At 37.9% G+C, this 22,196-nt stretch overlaps 2 protein-coding genes across 2 annotated transcripts in view; one reads left to right on the top strand and one right to left on the bottom strand.

Annotated features, from left to right (window-relative positions):
* The window catches only part of FILIP1L (filamin A interacting protein 1 like), a gene marked incomplete at both ends in the record, with an annotated part of 119,850 nt that extends 99,764 nt beyond the window's left edge, over positions 1-20,086 (bottom strand). Inside the window, 3 exons of the mRNA XM_079704180.1 lie at positions 12,218-12,396; positions 18,929-19,102; positions 19,844-20,086. Of these exons, the coding sequence (XP_079560306.1) occupies positions 12,218-12,396; positions 18,929-19,102; positions 19,844-20,086 (596 nt within the window). The remainder of the gene's footprint in view (positions 1-12,217; positions 12,397-18,928; positions 19,103-19,843) is intronic.
* CMSS1 (cms1 ribosomal small subunit homolog) overlaps positions 1-22,196 on the top strand; it is a 396,523-nt gene that overhangs the window by 110,324 nt on the left and 264,003 nt on the right. The gene's annotated exons all lie outside the window — the stretch shown is intronic.

Here is a 22,196-nt window from a genome sequence, read left to right as displayed (position 1 = left end):
TATATATATATATATATACAGAACTTGAAGAAATTTAATGTTTTTATATTAATTCAGTAGTGTGACATATATATGTCAGTATAAAAACATTTAGAAGCAGAAACAAAGAATAACACATTTTTATTCTTGCCATCAAAAAGCAGGGGACCTTATTTACAAAACAAACTAACAGACAGAGAACAAACTTATAGTTACCAAAGGGGAAGGGGGAGAAGGATAAATTAGGAGTTTGGGATTAGCAGATACATATTACTATATATAAAGTAGATAAACAACACAGGGAACTGTCTTCAGTGTGTTATAATAAATACAATGGAAAAGAATCTGAAAAAGAATACATACATGTTTTTATATATATACACACACACACACACACACATATAAAATCTGAATCACTTTGTTGTATACCAGAAACTAACACAATATTATAAATCAACTATACTTAAGTTAAAAAAAAAAAAAGCAGGGGACCTTTGGGCAACCGTCTCCACTAAAACCAACAGCTCCTTTGAAGTCCCCATAGCTGCTGCTACCACTTATAGTGCTCATGTTAGTGACTGTGTTTGGAGAGAGTAGTACATTTATTTATTCTATAAATATCCATTGGGCACTCTCTTCAAGGGGCTGGGGATACAGAGATAAACAAAACAACATGTCTCAGCTCTTGAGGAGCTTATACATGAGTGGGAAAGAGAAGGCAGAAAAGAAGCCATGATAAACAGGCTTGTCCACCTCACCTGTACTTCCTAGTGTGGGTGCCCAGTGCTTATCCTCCTGATTCAGTACACATCTTCTCTTATAAGGTTCCAGAGAACATTGGTTTTCTTTCCTCACCATACATATCCTGTTCTCAGAGCTGGACTCCTGAAGTCTTGCTTCTTCATTTCTGGATCAACTGTGTCATAGGGCCTATTTCTTATTTATTGATAATACTGAAGTAATTATTTAGATAGCTAACCAGATGGGCTTGAGCTTTGCAGGTTTTCGAGGTCTTCACTGTTCCCTATTGTATACACCCAGCCTGCTCCTGTCATTTACCTTACCCTGCTGGCCCCTGAAGGCATTTAAGGCTGCAACACCCTCCCTGCCACATGCCCTTTTATGTTTTGGATATATTTTAAATGAAAATAATTGTTTATAAATACACCATCTACAAGAAAGTATGAATTAGCTATCATCATTTAATAAAAGCAGAATTTGAACATTGTTTCTGAAACATTTTGGAATTTGGGTTCATCTGAATTGCCTATGATTGTATGTTTGTCCTTTTTTCCCTCTCTCACCCTTGTATGGTATACCTGAAGTCCAAAGAAGCTAACCAGCTCTCTTTGGGTTCTTTGCATGCTTTGGTGAGTTCTGAGCGTTCAGTCATGGTACAAGAAAAGTTCATTCTGAAGCTACAAACCTCTTTGGATTCCTGAGGCTTCTTTCTGGAACTGGAAGTGGAAACTGAGTGACTGCCCCACATGTTCCCTAACAAACAAAATAAAATCAATTTGAAAAATACAGGCTTATTCACAGGAGACAAGGAGGTATGTTTTAAGATTAAACCCTTCTAGTCTAGAATAGAATTTATTTCTTGCCATCCAGAGGTTTTTTTCAGGATGAAGTTTTATCTGATTTGCTCTGCTTTGTTATTGAGGCATGCCTCACTTAGATTTCAACACAGGTGAAAATTAAGGAGTGATTTTTTTCCCCCTTCCAACATTTTTGTTATTTTGTGCCTCTTTGTTTATTGATAAAAATCTTATCTTTCAAAGGAATGTTGAGAGTAAGCCACTGAATTCTTCTACATGAAGAAGCCACAGGGGGGTTCTCCATCTTTGTCTCTGCAAATAAACACATAAAAAGACCATTCATTTAATCTAAGTGCTGTCCTAATGGCTTAATGCTATCATGTTTGGAAATATGTGTATAAAACAGCTGGAGTGTTCTTGAGTAGATTATTAGCTGGAATTTGATTAATCGACAAATCTGTTTAGAGTAAGAAGTAATTTGACATAAAGCAAATGACAGATGTGCCCCACAGGGAAATGGTCTTTTTAATTGCCACTTATATTTGGTCCTCACTAACGGCATTACTGATAAATATTGCATTTTGAGATCTCTCTGATATCTTTGAAGGAAATGTTTACTAAACAGTGTTGTGACAGCCACACATGATTCTCTTTTTTCCTAACTTTTTTCTTTACATATATATATACATATACATATATACATATATATATATATGTATATATATATGTTCCAGTGTTTGTTATGGCATGAAATGCCTTGAATGTCATATGTACTGAGAACAAAAAAAAAAGCATAATATAAAGTGACAAACTGTGAGGTAGAAATTAATTATTTTGAAGAAAACACGTGCTCAGCCTCATAAATCCTGCAAATATGTTTCTTCTGAAACATCTTCTGAAGATATAAATTACCTGTTCACCAGGCATCTCAAATATTTCACGCTGTCATCAGGAAAGTCATGGAAATAAATGGGAAAATACTATGGGCATAATGTATTATGCATGATAAATAGGGAGGATACATGAGGAAGTGAGAATTGGCGAGTAGAAATTGACTTGAATAGGAGAAATTGTTATGGAATTCTCACGTACTCCTAACCAACCAAATTATTAAAGGGGAATTTGACAAAGTGAACTTTGGATTCCACAGTGTTAAACAAGTCAAACTTGTCTACGTAAGGCCAGTACTATAAGCATTATGAACCATTGCCAAATTCGTCATGTGGTGGGAAAGGTGAGCCAGGATTCTGAATTTGGACTCTAAGTCTTGTGTGAGATTATACAGAGAGAGGAGGTTTCAGACCTTTCAGAGAAAGAGCAACAGAAGCAGTGTTTTGGAACATCAGTGATGATAGGCCATCAAAATCTGAATTTGTTGGGGAAAAGGAAATATACTGAAATTATATTGACAATGGCAAAATATTCTTTCAAGAAAATGTTATGTTTGAGTATGTTTTTGGTGATATGTTAGAATTTTTTTTGTCAGAAGTAACACATCTCTAAAACTAAAGCCTAAGTCAGTGGGAAAGTCTGATTCATGTTATGAACTTTACATACTTTTTAACATCATGTTTTAAATGAGGTCAGATTCAAGATTAGTCCCAGGCAAAGTTATGAAGTAAGAAATGGGTACTCTCCTTCATTGCTAGTGATAGTATAAATAGTCTATTTGTAGAATGCAATTTAGCTACAGTTTTCAAAATCCTTAAAAGTTTTATAACTTTTGACCCAGCAATTCCACACCTAAAAATTTATTCTAAGGCAACAATCAGGAGGGTGTAAAAATTAACTGGAGTATGAGGCTATTCATCATAGTGTACTTTGTAAGAGTGAAAAAGTAGAAGGAATCTAAATGCCCACAATAGTGAGCTTGTTAAATAAATTACGTCTATATGACACAGTAACATTCATGTACTTAAAAATTACGGTGTTGAGGAGTAGTTGGTGATTTAGGAAAATGTTCATGATATTTTTATTAGTGAAAATGTAGGGTACAAAAACTATGCAAAGTATGAATTGAGAGAGTTATTTTTAGCTTTTTAAATAGTTAATGTTTCTTATGTTTTTTAACTTTAAAATCCCATTTTTGGATCATTCTCTCCTCCAGTGCCTTGACCCATCCTGTTTTATATCTACTCTCTCTAGGATAATCCGAAAGCTCTCAAGCTTATTTTTGCTTCCCCTATCAAAATTGACTTCTTTTATATACTATTCTCCAAAGCTGGGCTAAGTGAAAAGAACTAATCCAGAAGCTAATTTATGAGAAGATATTAATGGAAAATAATAAATTAAAATGTAACAACTTTTTCTACATTTTAGTCACTTATTCAACAAATATTTATTATACTTTTCCATGCTCTTGGCCCTACAGAAGGAACTGTGAACAGAACAAATCAAAAGTCCACTTAATCCCTTTAGGCAAGAAGATGTGATTAGTGTGGGGATCTTGTGACACTGGCAGGCCCAAGGAACAGTGGAGTCTTTTGGTGCACTTAAAAACCATCATTTTGCGTGAGTCTTAACTTTGAGTATGTGGTAGGCTGTGCTTTTCATAATATCATTGCATTAACCTTTCTGTTTATGATTCCCAAAAGGGGGAAATAGGTCTCCATGGTTTGGGGGGGAAAAAAAGTTTTTGAGTACTATAGTGTCCAGCTCGGTGTTACAGTGTTAGATCATTACGACATTCAGCCAATACCCCTACTCTGAAGCAAATAAGATACAACCAGGCCTAGAGAATGATCCTTCACTTGTGCCTGCTCTGTATTCTCAGTTGTCATTGCATCTGTAACACAACATTGCACTTGTTTTTGTGTCTTTGTTCCCCATACTGAAGGGTATGTCCCTTGAAAGCTTTTATTCATCATCACATCCTTAGCACCCAGCATAGGGTCCAGTTAGGTGCCTTCCTGGCAATCCATAAAATGCCCAGTGGTGTGGCACAGAGTATACAAATGAACTAATTTGAAGAAAGGCAAATTTGAAGAAAGATGCTAATGCTTACTGAGTGTCAGACACGATACTTAGCACTTTTTTTTTTTTTTTTTGCGGTACGCGGGCCTCTCACTGCTGTGGCCTCTCCCGTTGCGGAGCACAGGCTCCAGACGTGCAGGCTCAGCGGCCATGGCTCATGGGCCCAGCCGCTCCGCGGCATGTGGAATCTTCCCGGACCGGGGCACGATCCCGTGTCCCCTGCATCGGCAGGCGGACTCTCAACCACTGCGCCACCAGGGAAGCCCAACTTAGCACTTTTTTACGCATTATATAATTTAGTAATTGTAAGAACTTGTGAGATCCATATCATTTTTTTTAACAGATAGTGAAACTGAGAATTACAGAAACTAAGTACTTCGTTCAAGGTCAAATAGCTAGTAGGACCAGATGAGAGGATGGGACCATGCTTCAAACTCTTGTTGGTTCTGACTCCAGGGTCTATGCTTTTAACTCCAATACCCTACACCCTTCCAAGGAAAGGCTTTTCTGTGCAGTGATATTTACTCATCATTTGTGCCAGACATCTCCCATTGTCATGGCTGGCCAAAGCCGTTTGGCTTCATCTTCTCATGAGGAATAATATACGTTTGCCAGGAAAGTTTACCTACAAGTCGCAAATTCAGGATACAGCTTAATTCTAATGTTCCACCTTGATTTCCATTTATGAGGCAAAATTTTCTATTTTGATGTGGTTTAATGACTCTTCTTCCTCTTTACATTTTATAGTCAGATGGAACAGAAGTTTGAGGTTGCCTTTCCACATTCAGTCTTTGGCTTCCTGTTTTATAGGGCTGTTAAGCTAGTAACTATGAGCCAGTTAGATATATTTATCCAGGGCTTACTGTATGTCCTGAATTCTCCTAGGGCAATGCGGGCTGTTGGATAATTACAGTCCTTAGTATCCTTTTGACTGACCTTTTATAATGTTGCAACGGCAGTGTCAGTACCACAGAATGTACACCTGAATCATCTATAGATTACTTTATGAGGGTCTTATCTTTTCAATTGTATTGTAATTATGTCTTAAATTTCTTTGGATTTCCCACAATACCAAGCACAAGGCTTGAGCACCTAGTAATGATTCTGGGGAGAACAGTGCCGAGTATGTTATCAGGAGAGCTAGCTTCTGGTCTGGCTCTGCTGCTGTTTAGCAGCAGAGATTTGGAGGTTTCTAGCTGAGTCTTGATAGGCCTCACTTTTCACTATTCAAAAATTAGAGGGTTGGTCTAGATTGCTACGTCTTTTCTGATTTAAATTTAGGATTCAGAGATCTCCATAATTCTTTATGATTATCTGATAGATTGATTCACTGTGATGGAATAAACAAGAATAGAAAAGTTGTAAATTGACCTGGATTTACAAAGATGATAAGTTCAGGTTTGAATATGTGACATTGAAGAAGCAATAGGATGTACCTAAATCTAGATATACTTTAAGAATGGAAATACTACAGACTTGGATCTGAAGTTGGTGGTTGAGGTGCTGTCATTCTCACTGACCTCTTTTGATAGTGTGGGTTAGAATCATAGGCTTGAAGTAAAAGTTGCTTATTCGTAACAATCACATAATCACAGATTTTTAGATCTGAAAGAGACACACAAATGATGTAAGCCTGTCCTATTTTTTTTTTACATACAAGATTGGAGAAATGGAATTTGCCCAGGGTTACTAACACACGAGCTGCAGATCCAGTCTGCAGGCCAGAGTCCCCTATCTCCAAGTTCCCAGTTCATTCTTCACTGTGCTCGTTCTGTTTCCTTTTAGACTGCTTTTTAACATTTGTAGTATTCTTTTGTGAGCAGTAAATTCACTAATCATTGTATATACACATACACACCCAATATTATTTGTAAAGTTTAGTTCAGCTTTCTGGGAAGGAACAACAATAAAATAGCACCATCACTCTATCCAAATTTTAACCTCTATAATTAAATGGTTTTGTATAGAAACCACTGAATTGTGCAGTTACAAGGGTATGGTTTTGTGACATCTGTTGAAAGTTAAGTTATGATGTACAGTCCTAAATGGGTTTTTTGGTATCCTTGTGAGGTAATCGCTCTGCATCCCTACCCAGACCCTATTAGGTCTGAGGTATATGAACACTAGGCTGATCACATTGTGATTTTCTGTAGAATTATAACATCAAATATGTGTTTGTGGTGGTCTCCATTTTGTTCTAACAAAGAACTGGATACCGATGACAAAGGTCAAATGGAGATCTGGCATCCATTTCACAACTTGCAAGACATAGCCTTGAGAGTATGTAATACATATAACTCCTTGCCAGAAAACTGAAAGGAAATGATTGCATTTGAGTACAATGCATTCTACAACAATAGTTTAGTGTGCATGAAATTTAAAACTGCTGGCTTTCCAAATATGATTTTTAAAAAGTAGACTTAGTTTATTTATTTTTAAAAAACCTTATGCCCACTGTGTTATGCTTCATGGGATATTCTTAAAAGCTGAGGTTTAAGACCAAAGAAATTGAAAAGCCTAATGGCAATAGTTGCAAGATATTGAATTCTCTAGTAAAGTACTCTAGTTTAATGTGTTTATTGAGTTCTGAATGTTTTATTTTCATAAGTATTTCATGTATTAAGTTTTTGTACCATATTGGTGCCTTTTTTTCCTGTCTATCATGATCTCATAGTGCCCTGGAAGCATTAGTATCAAATCATGAAAGTCTACAGTGGTGTCTCTGTTTTACACATGCACAAATGAGTTGGGGTTTTATGTCAGTGATGAACACATCTACCTACTTCACCTAGGATCTAGCACAGGACCTGGCATGTAGCAGGCATTTAATTAATTGGGGCGTTTTTTGTTTGTATTTAGTTTGGGGGTTTTTTGGGTTTTGTTTTAGTGAATGAATGAGTGGCAAGCAGCACTAAATAGCTAACTAGTTAGTTAAACTACCTAAAAAATTAGATAGATTAATACACTTATTCATTTATATATTTAAATTTATATATTTATATTTCAGGGGAGTATCCAAAGCCTCTAGAAAGAAGATTTGATGTTTTTTGAGAGAAGCCTTTGAAAGTAATCCAATATACTCAGTTAACAGGAGGGTCAAATATAGCTCAGTGTTTCACTCACCTTTCCTGGTGCCCATCTAGAAAACAGGCCTGTCATAGTAGAAAAGAGTTGATGATGGAAATCTTTCTTTATAAAGTTGCTTCAGCCAAAGGGACGGGGGAAACACTTTGTTCTTTACTAAGGTCTTAGTCTAAGGTATGGTCAAGGCAACAACCTTGAAGCTGGGTCCCTGCTGACTTTCCTGCAAAGGCCCTTCTGCCCCTTGAGCCACTATTCTATCTAGTCACACCTGCTTAGGACAGGAGCAAGAAATTAATTCTGCCTGTGACTCCTTCCTTCCTATGTCGCTCTTGAGAAGCTACCATTTGAAGTCCTGCTTTATGAAACCAGAATTAACAGTGCTAATCTACTTGGCCAAGATATTATGAAAAGTAATTTAAAGCTTTAAAAAAATCCATAGTTGAAGTCACATTTTTAGACAGAGTTGCCATACCAATATTTGTTTCCCACTTCAGTGGTTTCAAGGCCAGAAATGCAGTAATATATATGGTTCGTATACATGGTTTGTTTCAGTGTTCTAAAAAAGAAAGCACGGTTTCAAAAAAAGGAAACTCTTTTTTTTTTTTTTCCTTCACAGCCTTTTCCCCCATTGAAACTGAAAAAGGAAAAAAATTATGCAAGCTTTTTTGAAAGTACAGACAAAATTGGCATTTCACTTATGGGAAAATTTTGCAAAATTGCACTGACTAAAAGTGATTTTTGTTTTGGCTTTCCTGTGAAGCCATCCAGAAAGGCCAAAAATTACTGGCATTGCTTTTGTATAAAACCTTTCACATAGACGCCACTTGTAATTCAGCCAAGTACATAATTCAGGTCATCAGTGACACACACATCCACACATTGGAGCTGGTCAGTGAACAGAAGGTTGTCATGAAATGTCGCTATAATTATTTTATGGACAGACCAAACTGCACAGATTACAGCGAAGGAAACTTTGCATTAACACGCTTGGGAACAGGGTTTCCTGAGCTGTTCCCTGCCCCCACCCTCCTGCAGTGGGAAAGCCAACTGTTTACTGATTACGACAGCGACATCACTTGGCAAACATTTTGGCCTAAACTCAATGTGTGACATCAGTCTCCTTTAGGGTTTTCCACATAAAATGAATTCTCCGAAGAAAACACAGAAATTGAGCCTTAATTTGAAATCCATTATTACACCCTCTAAGGTCTCATTAACTATCTCAATCGTGTATTTCTTAATTTTTATTTTCTTTCCAAGTAGATATTATCTAACACTAAAAATACGATCACTAAACTTTCACAGTATTTTTCAGAGTTTCAGTCAGATAGTCCTTTATAGTTATATACAGTCAAACCACGTTTATGGGGGTTATGATATTCTTTCTTTCTTTCTTTGTACTGAGGGTCACTGATTCGGGAGTGGCTTACATCACTTTGAGGAAGGAAGTAAACATTATTCTTTGACTCCTTAGAATAAATTAGTCTTGCTTTTGTGAAGGGTGGCTGCATGTTGGAGAGGAAGTACTCTCACTAAAGTTAGGTTTGTGTTCTGTCATTTGTTGTCAGAGAATGAGACACATGAATGGTATTTTACCTCTTGTGTAAGCACCTCCTCTGTATATATTTACCTGAAATTATTAGTTTCCCCCACCTCTTTGTTAGATGGTGTTCATTTAGTATTTTTATGCACACGGCCTTAAAGCAAGTGGAAGTCAGTTATTCCTCATGAGGCCCACAGTCTCCCTGCTACAAGCAGGGGGGCCAGGAAGGGCCAGTGCACCAGCAGTGCCAAGATATGGGAATTGTGATGTACAGATGGAGCCGGAGAATTGTCTGTGTATCATGTGAGTCAAGAAGAGCCTTAGCATTCTCACACCCAAAGAGTTCCATCTGGAAGCTGTTCCTGGGCAAACAGAAATAGCTGAATATTCCCATATCTTCTGGAGTGGCTAAACAGGGAATGAGAATCACTCCAGTCATTTTTTCCTATTTTTTGGTAATGGTTTGTGTACTTTCATTATTCTTCAAGACAAAAAACCTTTGCGTCCTATATGACTAAAAAATGTGATCTTTTAAATTCTCCCTCTTAAACTACTTTGATACATGTAGAAATACCGTTCTTAATATACTGATTCCTTGGTGTACAATTTACATTCATCCCACTATTTTCCTTTTCCTCTAGCCCGTGGCCTGTATTCCTAGTGCTCTTTTGTTCTCATATCTCAGTGTTGTTCCTCTTTGCTCTCTTGATTTAAATAATCTTCACCATCTGCCTACCAGCTTTACAGTGTTACTTCTGGGTAGCCCTCCTCAGCCTTCCTACAGAAGATAGCAGAGAGACAATGGTGAATATTAGAACTATACCACCAACAGCCTTTCACATTTCCACCCTAAATCTGTATCCTCTTGTCTTCTCCATTAACGTGGTTAAGCCCCCGGGGCAGGGACCTCCAGTACCTCTTTGTTCTATGGCAGGCAGCACTCTGACCATGGTCAATAAATGGTCATAATAATGAGAGATGAAAGGAAGTGTCTGTGTTCAACAAGTTAGTGCCAAATAAGTTTTGGAGGTCAAATGAGGCCACAGGTGCCAAATCACAAGGGTTCGAAATAATATTTAATATGACATTGTCTCATTGAATAACAAATCTTATACTGTAAGGTCTGAGCCAAATCTTCCCTTGGTGCCAGACTTCTTTTGCTCCTTTAATCTGCCCCTGAAGATATTTCAGGTTCATGAGAGGCAAGGTAACAAGACCCCCTCTCTATGTAGTGAGTAGAAAACAAACCCCTGATGAATGTAGAAAAAGAAACTGGATGTGAGGGCCATTGAATCTCTAGTGCTCTGACGACTACCATGAAGTGCACTGAAAAGAAATGAAAGTTTGCCATTAGTGTAGCTATTATGTAACTTTGATTACCTAGTCAAAATATGAATTGTAAGTAATCAAATAAAACAGTTGAGACTACTAGTATTTTAGAAAAGGGAACTCACAGTAATTTTTTTTTCTGTATTTTTCTGTGATTGTTAGAATCTAGCATCATTAGCTCTGTAACTCATAAGAGAAGTATACATGGAATAACAAAAGTGACATGAAGGTCCAGTAAAAATTTGACATTACTAAGATTGGTTATTTTCTATCTTTGCAGTATTAATAGAGAGGAGTCATTGTTCTTTCAATTTAATATGGATGTTCATACTTTCTATGGTAATTCAGAACAGAGGGTCAAAGTGGAGCAAAATAGCCTGCTTTCCATACGGTTATAAAATGTTTACCAACCATTTTCTCCCTTTTTGTAGCCAAGCTTCTCTAAATACTAGTTCACATTTTAAGCTTCTATGTTCTCATTTCTTATTTATTCTTCAAAGTATTGCGATTTGGCTTCTGCCTTCACTGTTTTATTGAAAGGGCTCATTAAGTTCTTCAGTGTCTTCCTTGTTGCCATCTTGGGATATGTGGTCATCCTTTTCTGTATTATCTGGTGCTGTTTGCTCACTCTTTCTTGAAAGTCTTCCCTTGCTTGGTTCCTTGCTTTCTCTTCTAGTTCTTCTAATCCTCCACCATTCTTCATTCCTTCTCAGCTTCCTTTCTTGACCCATTTTTCTGGAGGAAAACCCTAACTTGATGGGTTGTTGTACTGTTTTCTAGAGTTCCCATCTCAAAATTCTCTCCCCTCATCACACCAACACCCATAGCTTCAGCTATCACTGGCTGCAAATACACATCATCAGCCCAACCTTTTCCAGACCTATATTTCTAACAGTGGGTTGTCTGTTTAGACACATCCTTCTCCCCACTGAACATTGGAATACACCAGGTACCTCATGCTCAACTTGTCTAAAACAGGACCCCTTCCATCTTTTGAACTATCTCCCCAACCAGAAATCCTGCAGCAACAAAAAGCTGTGCCCCATTCCTGCTTTCTGTACCTTGGTGAAGAACTAGGAGTATAACTTCCTGTTTTCCTTGCTCTGCTCTCTAGTCACATTAGTCACTAATTCATATTGACTATGCGTCATAAGTAATTCTTGTTATGCCCCATCCTCCCTAACCCTATAGCCATTGGAACACATACCTGCCCCTGTCTTTCTTCCCGTCTTTCCTTAATGGTTCCTTAAGAAAGCATCCCTGATAACTTATTCTCCTTCTCATAATTTGTCATTTGCTCCTTCTTGCCAACAGTATAAAATCCAGCTGCTCGTGTCTAGCCTTTCCTTTTCTCACACCCTGTGCTGTAGCCATGTAGAAAGCTTGAGTTCCCTCAGTACCCATACTCTTGTCTTACCTCTATGCTGTGGCACTTACTCCTGCCCCTGCCTTGTATGTGGTCTCCATTCTTGTTGGCACAGGGACTAGACCCGTTACCTCCTCTCTGCAGCTTTCACAGGGCATTCCCTTGTAGAATCAGGTGCCCAGCATTTATGTTTCCACAGTCCTATCACACCCGGTTATTCTTGCATTGTATTGATATTGTTTTTAAACATATCCTTTTCCTCACTCTGGACCATGAGATTTTTGAGACCAGAGGTTGTCATGTTTACCTTGTATCCCTGTATCCTTTGGTATAATGCCCAGCGCATAGTGAGAGGTTAGTAAGAATTTGCAGAATAGGTCACTGTCTTGTCCAAAGTAGCCTTACCTTTCACGTTCCTGTTCTAGCAAGCTTATGAATTCATCACTCTTCTCCACGTATTCTTTATGTTTTCTCTTTTCTTCCTCCAACTCTAATATGGTTTGCCTGTGAGATTTTTCTACCGTTAAAAGCTGTTCCAGGATTCGTCTGTGAGAATCCTTATGTTTTTCCACAACTTTGTCCAACTACAAAAGAAAATACATTAATAGTCTAAGTACAAATCATTCATAATACTGCCATCTCTCCCTCTTTTAGAAATATCCAAGTTTTAACAAATTAATTCAACAGTGGGTTTATGATTTCCTTGTTTAGTTTTTTATCATTACTCTTGTTAATTGATACTTTTTGATGTTTCAACACAAATGTAACTTTCTTACTGTCATCTTTTTTTTTTTTTTTTGGCCGCACCACGTGGCTTGTGGGATCTTAGTTCCCATGTCATCATTTTTTTTTTTTAACCAGAAAGAAACATTGGCTCCTCTGTAAATATCTGACCAATTTCTCCATACCCCCTTTCTGCCACTTCCTTTTCTCTCCAGGGAAACCATATCAGAGGAATGATGGAAAGTAAAGGAATCCTTGTACAATGTTTGATTCTGCCACTTCCCTAGCTGCCCAGCCCTCCCTAAAGTACTCTGCCCACATACATCTCTTGGATCCATGGTCTGTTTTTCAGTGCATTATTCATAAAGGTGTTTGTGTATTTTTTTCAAATTCTTGTTAATCAATTCTGTGTTGGTATAGACCTGGTGTAAACACCAAGTGCTTTCTGGTTTCCGTGGCCTACTTATATCTCTATTATAAAACAATTACCCTGTGTCTTATTTACTTTTGTCTCCTCTACTAGACTGTGAACTCCCTGAAAGCAGGGCCTACATTCTATTTTTCTTAAATTCTTAACATCTAATAGAGTGCTTTGCTTATAGTAGGTGCCCAGTATATGCTTACAGATTGAAAACAAAATAAGCAAGCAAGGAATCAAGAAAGAAAAGAGGGAGGTAGACTGATTAAAACAAAAGTGCTTCAGGATCTTTGACCAGTGATAAATTAAAATCCATTTAAGAACATGGTTTTGAAAGCATGTGACTGTCTAGATTAAATACTAAACTATAACTGATAATATTGGTTGATTTTGCCCTTTGCCTTTATTGTAAAAGACTGAAAATTTGTGACTCTGAATTTGAAGCCAGTTTAAATCGTACATCCTTAAAAAGCACATACTTAACTAGGAATCCAAAGCACAAAAATGGCCAAATGATTTCAGAAAAAGAAGGGAATAAAGGTGTCCCAGCATACAGAACCCAACTGACCTCTAAACGCTTAGGCTGGTTGTCTAGTTTTCTAATATGGGTTTATAATGGTACCTTAACACACACAAAATACTTCATTATGTCTTATAGGTGATGATTTTTAATTAATGTGACCAAGCCTTTTGTGGAAGCTGAAATTGCTAAGTTGTATTGCTTGCTGGCAGAGTCACTTTTAACTAATGACCATCCGCTGAGAGGGAGGTTGTAGTGTTAATTGTCCTGGGTCTCAAGCAACAACAGTTCTCTGAAAACTCCTTCCAGTTGCCCAAACATTAGACTGCATTATAAGGGAAATTCAAATCAACTGCTTTTAGAATTTGAGAGTGAAATAGTAATAGAATCAGCCTTAATTTAGGGAGCTTGACATTTGACTTAGAGGAACATTCAATTTATCACAAGATCGGCCCTAGAATAATTACAATAGGTATTTAGTAAAGCATAAATGAATGACTAAGGGAGGCTTCATAAAGGAAACTTCCTCAGATAGCTTCTTGTAGTTGTATGGACATGAATATTAAACTTAGTTCAGCCCAAAAAGAGGAAAGAGGAGGTTTAGTTAATCTACTATTGCTTTCTATTGTGTTTTTCCTCCTTATTTTGTTTGTTTGCTTGTTTGTTTGTTTGTAGGTACAAGGAAGGAAGGTTGGAAAGAATCATTGCCCGTTGTTACATAATCTCCTAAGGGCTCTCCCTTCCTTCAGCCTCACCCCCATCCAGCCTGTCCTCATCAGTGACAGCACAGTCTTCCACAGTGGGATTACTCCACTCTCCTATTCAGAGCTGAAAGGTTTCTCACCATCTGGCCTCCGACACTTCCACCCCATTCTCATTCCGTACCTTCCCGTCTTTCTCACCCAGCCTTTAGCCACACCAGACTTCAGGTAGTTCTTAGAACACACCGTGGTGCTTCAAGGCTGCTTTTTTCAGTGCCGGGACATAGAAACCTTTTTCCCCTTCCATCCAAAACTTTTCCTGTTCTTCCTTTATGGCTTTCTCTGGTCAAGCCTGGGTAGAATTATTTGTTCCTTCATATCAGTGAAATGTCTAATTCTCTGGGTTTTCCTTCTCTCACCTTCCATGACTCTTGAAGAATGGCCTATATTTATTGCATGCTGTTTGGTGCTAAGGACCTCATGTTTGTCAACAGCAGAAATTGGAATGGTGTCAAATAGGGACCTTGCAGAGGGAAGGTTCCCAAAGAAAGTGTAAGTGATTCTAGATATGTTTTAGCTTATTCTTGAAGTTCTTTTCTGTGCCTTCGTTTCTCCATACCCAAAATGCCTCTTAGAAAATATGCCAGTTCTCAATTCAGTCTCTTCTTCATTCCTACAGATCAAATGATGGACCTGAGCTTGTCTGTACTCATTTCATTTTCCACCAGTTGTGTGTGTGTGCTTGGCCAAGCCACTTAACCGTTGTGTACTTAAGGTTTTTCTATTATAAATATAGTGGTTGGGCTTGATTTCTAAGATCAATTGTATTGCCACAGTTTTCTCAAGGCAACAACTATTTATTAAGCGTCTATTATGCTATATGTATTTAGTACTATGATAGTTGCCATGGGAGAATTTTAAAGTCTCATTGCTTATACTCTTACTAGGCAGATAAGATACACACTAAACAACTAGGGGCAGTATAAGGTGGTGTATCATTAAGCACTAAGGGACTATCAAAGAACCACTGCCCCTTTTTGATCTAGCCCCACTTGTGGATTGAATGAAGCCTGGGGAAGAAAACAGGAAGACTCAGTCACTTTAGGGAGTGTCAGTGGAAGAAAGGTTAAAAAGATAACTCATTAATGTTTACTGTGCAATGACAAGCTTATCATTTTAGCCTCCCTGATGTCATATCCTACCCGAAACCGCTGATACAATCCAACTCCTTGCCTAGGATGATGGAAGTCCAATGTGTTCCAATAGGTTGGATTCTCCCGTGGTCAAAGAGAATGAAGGACAGAGAGATGGTCAGTCTTTTTGCTTTTGGTTGCTTAATATATGTTTAGGAAAGAATAATGACCTTTGTTTTAATAGCTCCTGAGTCACAGACCACCCTAATTTAGGGCTTTATCGTCTTTGTGAGCTATGGCTTTGGTTCTCTTTGTTCTTTTTCATTGGCTCTTTGAAGATTGTCTTTTTCTTTGATTACCCTGAATATACTAGTAGAGATAAAGCTAGTTCAGACAGTAGAGAAATTATTTGGCTGTTTTAGTAGATCACAGGTAACCAAATATGCTATTCATAAAATGTCCCATCTTCTTCCCTGTCTTTACTGAAACCTGGTTTTCCTGGATAATGCTAGAATCCTAAAATAGAGACTGCTCATTCTCACACTGCCTCAGTATCTCAGATACTGGAAATGGGGGCGTGATTCTTGTCTCTGCGTGACCCCTACCGGACTCTTCTGAAAGCCCTTCCTTGTTTTACTGTCACCCTGAATGGTGATAGTCCTGTGTCATTCTTATTTGGTCACTCTCACAATCTACCTGTCTACTGTCCATCTTGGTAGCATTCTGGGTGTGCCAGCTCACCCAGCCATGGTCAGAAGTGAAAAGCCAGAGGCTATACTGTAAAATGAATATGTCTTTTGGTTCCTAGCACTGGAAGTTTGTGGATTATAGAAGAGAAAGATTGAAAATATGTGGAGCCAGAAGCTAGTCTGAGGAAATTGCCCTTTCTAGTTCTTGGCTTCAGGATTTCTCTAGCTCCATGTAAAGCTCATCCATGCACTTAAGAGTACGCTAGATATTTTATCTAATGTTTTTTTTGTATTTTTTAGTGATATGATTTCATGATACGTCATCCATAATGTTTCTGGAAATGGAATTTCTTTATGTTCTACTTGAGGAACCCCTACTCATTCTCTGGAACTTGGCTTTCCTGATTCTTCTATCTCAATTCGATCCCCCATTATACTCCCTCATAGTGCTTTGTGGTTTTCACCACAAAAATTAACATAGTGTGTATTATATACTTATTGTGTGATCACTTGTTGTCTGTCACTCTTAAAAGAGACATTAAGCACCCTGAAGACAGGAAGCACAACTATTTTTATACAATGAAAATTATGAAATGAAATTTAAAAGCTGAACTATACAGTTGCTTAAAATAAGTATCAATACTTTAAGAATTGCCCTAAGGTAATGCTAATAAGGTATGCAGATTCCTTTATTATAGTACCTTGATAAATCCAAACTGTTGTTATATTTTTCTTGATATCTTTTTTGGAAGAACTAAGAATATGTTAGGCCATTAACTCAAGTATCTTTTTTAAGGTAACTTTTAGTATAGAAGCCTAGGTTGGAAAGGAATAGGAGGTTAAAACTGTTCTAGACTCTGAGTTTTTCCCTCCCTCTCTCCCCATCCACATCCTTTTTTCTAGCTTGCAGGCCTCCACCTTAAGTCAGTGTTCCTAACATATGACATAGCTGAGAACAGTTTGTTTTTCTGAGGTATTTTGCCTTATGAATAAATAAATCCCCTTTAGTTTACCCTAGACATGGTTGAGATTTTTCACATTTTTTTAAAAGAACATTATGAGGAAAATAAAAGGAGGAAGATGGAGGAAAACAAAATAATAAATTTTTAGCATGCACATCCTTACCCTGATGCAATTAGGGTGCCCCCCGGTATGGTCTTAGTGATAACACCCCACTTTCTTTCTTTTCTTCAACCCTATCTAGGGACTCCTAGTCAGAATTTCCCTTTATTGTTTATTTTCTGGATATCCCCCCTCACCCATTACTTCCTAGATAGAGGAAAAGGGTAGGCAACTGGGTTGTTGGGTAGATAGAATTATAGGGGCTTCAAGGGACTGGGAGAGACTGGTAGCTGAGGAGAGAAGTCTGTCAGGGGGAAGTAGGCAAGAAAAGAAAACGGACAAATCATGGAGATGGGAATGTAAAAAGTGTGTGTGTGTGTGTGTGTGTGTGTGTGTGTAGGGGTATCTGTTGGTTGAGTAATCAAGGAAGGTTGGATTTATAAAGCAGGGCCAAATTATGGATAACTTTTAGGGACACTTTGCAGAGTTAGGATTGCAAGCATTTGCAGAGAGGGTGTTTCCAGTTTTGCCTGTGTACAATAGAATTATTTACTTACAAAAGTAGCTAAAACTTTTCCTACTGATTTCAGGATAAGTTTGGAATTATTCTGTTTCATTTTACTCTGAAGTGTTGAAGGGTTGTGCCATTTGTGGAGTTTTGTGAGTATATGTTCAGTGATAATTAACTTGCATTTGCACTTATACTGATTGGGGAATTTGTGCTTAATGCTGTTTCACAGTCACTGTGTTGGGAGCCAGAATACAGTTTTAACACTATTGACTTGAATGAGGCTTCGGCTCCTCTTGTTTAAAATTTGGATTAAAGTGCAATCAACAGACTTTGGGTGGTCTCATCCTCACCCTCACCCCTCAGAGAAGCAGATCCATATGACCAGACTCCTTCACAATTTGGCAAGATGGTAGGCTTCTGTCATGAGACACCCAAGACAAGAATAGCAAGGACATTAGAGGTCAGTCCTGAGGTAGGTTGCCAGAGCGTATGTAGGGGAAATTTGCCCAAAATTTGCTTTCACTCTCTCTAGCCTTAACTTATGCTCCTAGTTGTTTACTTTTTATAAAAATGAAAAGTTATGAAATTTTCCATTGAGGTCTCAGAAGAAAATAGAAGAACAAAATAAGGATGCCAAGGAGTTTCAGTAATGTCAGCAAGTAAAAGAGCAAGCAGTGCTGTATCTTTGTGCAGTGGTGGCCGTGTTGAGACTGTTCATCTTTGCTGTTGTCATTGTTGGACATACTTGGTGGGAGAAAAGTCTTTACTGTCATTAAACTTTTGAAGGAAAAAGAGGATATGTGTTCATCTAAAATGTATGCTTTCTAAAACTCTGTTTCCTGGATAATTCTTCAGATCATTTCCATTCATGCTCAGAATTTCTATGACATAATACTTCAGTGTTTTCAAAGAAATTAACTTCTATGGTTAAACATTATCTGTTTTTTATTATTGCCTTCAGATCTCCAAAAGAAGTGCAGATTCCTCTGTGTGTGTGTGTGTGTGTGTCTGGGTCTGGGTCTGAGTGTGTGTGTCTCTCTGTGTGTATCTGTGTGTGTCTTTGTGTCTATGTGTTTATACAAGAGAGGAAGAGGGGGAGAGAGAAAAAGAGAGGAATTCTCTTGCATTTGTTAGGTTTTAGTCTGATGTCAAGAAACAAACCCAGTGGGAACATCCCATACATGATTTATTCTCCTTTTCTTTCCTGTAGAACATGTAGTATTTATCTACCTGGGGTAGATTTTAAACATACAACTATAAATAATCAAAAAAGGAGTTACATGTCCTGCTCACCTGCCAGGCCTAGTGCTTTACTGGCTGGTGAGCTTACTCGGTGCACACCCCTGATGTGATACATACCTCATTCATTGGTTTCTCATAGATGTCCTCCTGCCAAGGGGCAGATTTTGCTTGAAAAGCATCTCGCTGGAGAGCTTCTAGCACCTTTTTTGGAGTGACAAACCCATACTGAGCTTCCAGCAAAGCCAAGTCCATTTTATCAGCCTTTAAAATGCCTATGACTTCATCTCGAGCCTGCAGGAACAAAAAGCATTTCAGAAAGCCCACTTTATCTACCAGCAGTCTCTGCAAGTGATTTCTTGTGTAGTTGAGTATTTTTTCTCTTCTCCTTCAAATATAAACAAATCATATTTGGTTATAGCACCTTTTAGAAAAGGTAGCAAAACTATGTCCCTTTACTTCATCCTTCTTCCAGTCTAGTTACACATTAATAATGTTTTTTAAAGTGATCACTATACGACATGGGGAGACTCTACATTTTTTATTGTGTTTGACAAGCAGATAACATGATATGCCTCAATGGACTGGCATTTTCATTTTCAGGGATAGGAAATAAGATTCTCCTATATGTGTAGCAGCTGTTTTAGTTTTTTGTATAGGTTAGTAATGCCAGGGCAAGTCTAGGAGCCAGTTTATGTGAGGTACAAAAGCACCTATTGTTATTTAAACCAGTCCAGAAGTCATCTGCTATTATTGTTACCCATACGTGCCTGTGCACTGAAGCTTGTGAGCAGCATGGGCAGAGGATGTGACCTTTCACAATGTGCATGCCAATCGCATGTCATAACAACAGCCCTTTTAGATGTGATTAATTGCTCTTCATGCTGCCAGAAGAGAATTCTGTGCATGTGTACTTTGCTTTCATGTATATACAAGTATGAAGCACAAATATCTATTTCTGTGGCAGCCACCCCACAAAATTCATAAGCAGCCTTCCCCTTGAAGCATGAGGGGGATAATTCTAACCCAGCTGACCTGCAGTTCTCCCTCCAGAATGCTGAGAAGAAATAATAAGTCGTCTCTTGAGAGGTCTTCTCCTTGGTGGCCATTACCACTGTGTGACTTAGGATATGGAAGGATTGCATCCAACTCACTGGTGGGGTCTTTGTCTTGCTGTCTCTGCTTCATGTCCTCAGGACCTTGGAAACTGTAGTCTTCACTATGTCTTGGAAATTGCTTTTGGGCTGAGGCCTCCGTGTCACTGCTTCTGGAACGCATTCTTTAAGGGCTGGAAAGAAGGAAGACAATTTGTAACTCTTAGTGGAAGTAGAGTTTTAATAAGAGCTCCTATTACTGCTTTGACAAGTCTGCACTCTCGTTATATTTACCACAGCCAAAGACTCGATCTTTCTGAAGTCTACAGCAGAGAAGGGCATTAGCAGATTCATAAATCACAGTCTTATTTACACTTCTGTTTTTAAAATCAACATTTTAAAAAATGTGTTCTGCTTTGATTAAGGCCACTTATGTCCATGGGTAAACAGACTGTGTATTTGAACGTCATCCGCCAAACATTCCACCTCAGGGACCTGGGTCATACCTCCAACCTAGGCCTAAGTGCTTACATAAGACGTACTTAACGTAATTGTAAAATGGTAAATTTGCTAATTGTTCTAACTTTCTTCAGATTCACATTATAGTGTTTCCTTGTGGAAGTTTAAAAAGAGTTTTTAAATTTCTTAGCCTTTGGTGCTTTAAGAGAGAGGCATCAGAATTACAAAATACTTTGGGTTATTTTGTTATGACAGTAAATTCTAATATTAAAGGAATGAAGGCTTGGTCCCTGGCTGTATCCTTGACATTCTGCTAAAATTCCAGACCTGACCTCAGATAAGTCAAGGATTTATATTTAGGACCCTTATCTACAAAATAAGAACACTAGTGCCTATAGTATTGAACCATTATGAAAACAATATAAAATAAGTTAATATTTGAGGGACATACTAGTTCCACATCTGATTATATAATTATCCAAATTAATTTACAATAGCAAGATAATTTTTTCCACCTTTGAGGTTTGTAATGGAAAGAGAAAACATCAAGTGAACTTACAGTCTGCTTCAGTGATGTTCAAGCAGATTGTTAATTATACTCATTCCTACAAATCATGAAACTTTCATCATTATTTTTTTTATATTTATTTATTTTATTTATTTTTTTTTTATATTTTTTTGGCTGCGTCAGGTCTTAGTTGTGGCGTGTGGGGATCTTTCATTGCGGCACAGGCTCTTGGTTGTGGTGTGGACTCTTCGTTGTGGTATGGGCTTCTCTCTAGTTGTGGTGCCCAGGCTCCAAGGCACATGGGCTCTGTAGTGGCAGCACTCGGGCTTAGTTGCCCCGTGGTATGTTGGATCTTAGTTCCCCGACCAGGGTTGGAACCCGTGTCCCCTGAATTGGAAGGTGGATTCTTTACCACTGGACCACCAGGGAAGTCCCTTTCATCATTATTGGTACCTTGCTTTTCATTTGTAATAATATTTCTTTAAAATTCTGGAGGGAATTCCCTGACGGTCCAGCGCTTGGGACTCTGCACTTCTACTGCAGGGGGCACGCATTCAATCCCTGGTCTGGGAACTAGGATCCCACATGCCGCACACAGCGTGGCCAAAAAAAAAAAATCTGGAAAGGTCAATCATACAGAAAAATATGGAAATATAATGAATCACTACATGCTAGCACACAGATTTGTAAAATCCTAATGTACTATATACATTAGAAAACAGTTTTTTAAGTAAAATATTGATATTATAGATATAGTAGAAGCCCCTATGTACCTCTTCCTTAACCCACTCTATACCCGCCCTACCCCAGAAGTAACCATCTTGAATTTGGTGTTTATTATTCCCACACATGTTTTATACTTTACTTTATACTTTTAATGCATGTATATATATTGCTGAGCAATATATAGTATTGCTTTGCAGATTTTCAAACCTAATGTAAATACAGCATATTGAATGTATCATTCTGAAAATGTTTTTTCATCCTATATTTTGGAGATTCTTTCTTGCTCCATTTTACTTATTTTACGTATTTAACTGCTATATAGTATTGCATTATATGAATAGGCCACCATTTACTTATCCATTTTACTGTTGATGGATGTTTAAATAGTTTCCTTTTTTTAGTATTAGAAAAAATGCAGCTGTGAACATTCTGGTGCATTTTTTTTTCCTGTGAACATCCATTTATTCAGGTAGTATTCTTTACAGTATAGGAATGGGATTTTGGCTCTCCTAAATGGAGTACCAATTTATAGCAGAGTGTAAGAGTTCTCATTGCTCTGTATCTTCATCAATGCTTGCTATTAGGGAATTCATAATTTTTA

Source organism: Hyperoodon ampullatus (genome assembly GCF_949752795.1).
Source record: "Hyperoodon ampullatus genome assembly, chromosome: 5".
NCBI classification, from domain to species: Eukaryota; Metazoa; Chordata; class Mammalia; order Artiodactyla; family Ziphiidae; genus Hyperoodon; species Hyperoodon ampullatus.
Note: the sequence above shows the minus strand (reverse complement) of the source record. Positions and strands in the feature narration are given on the sequence as shown.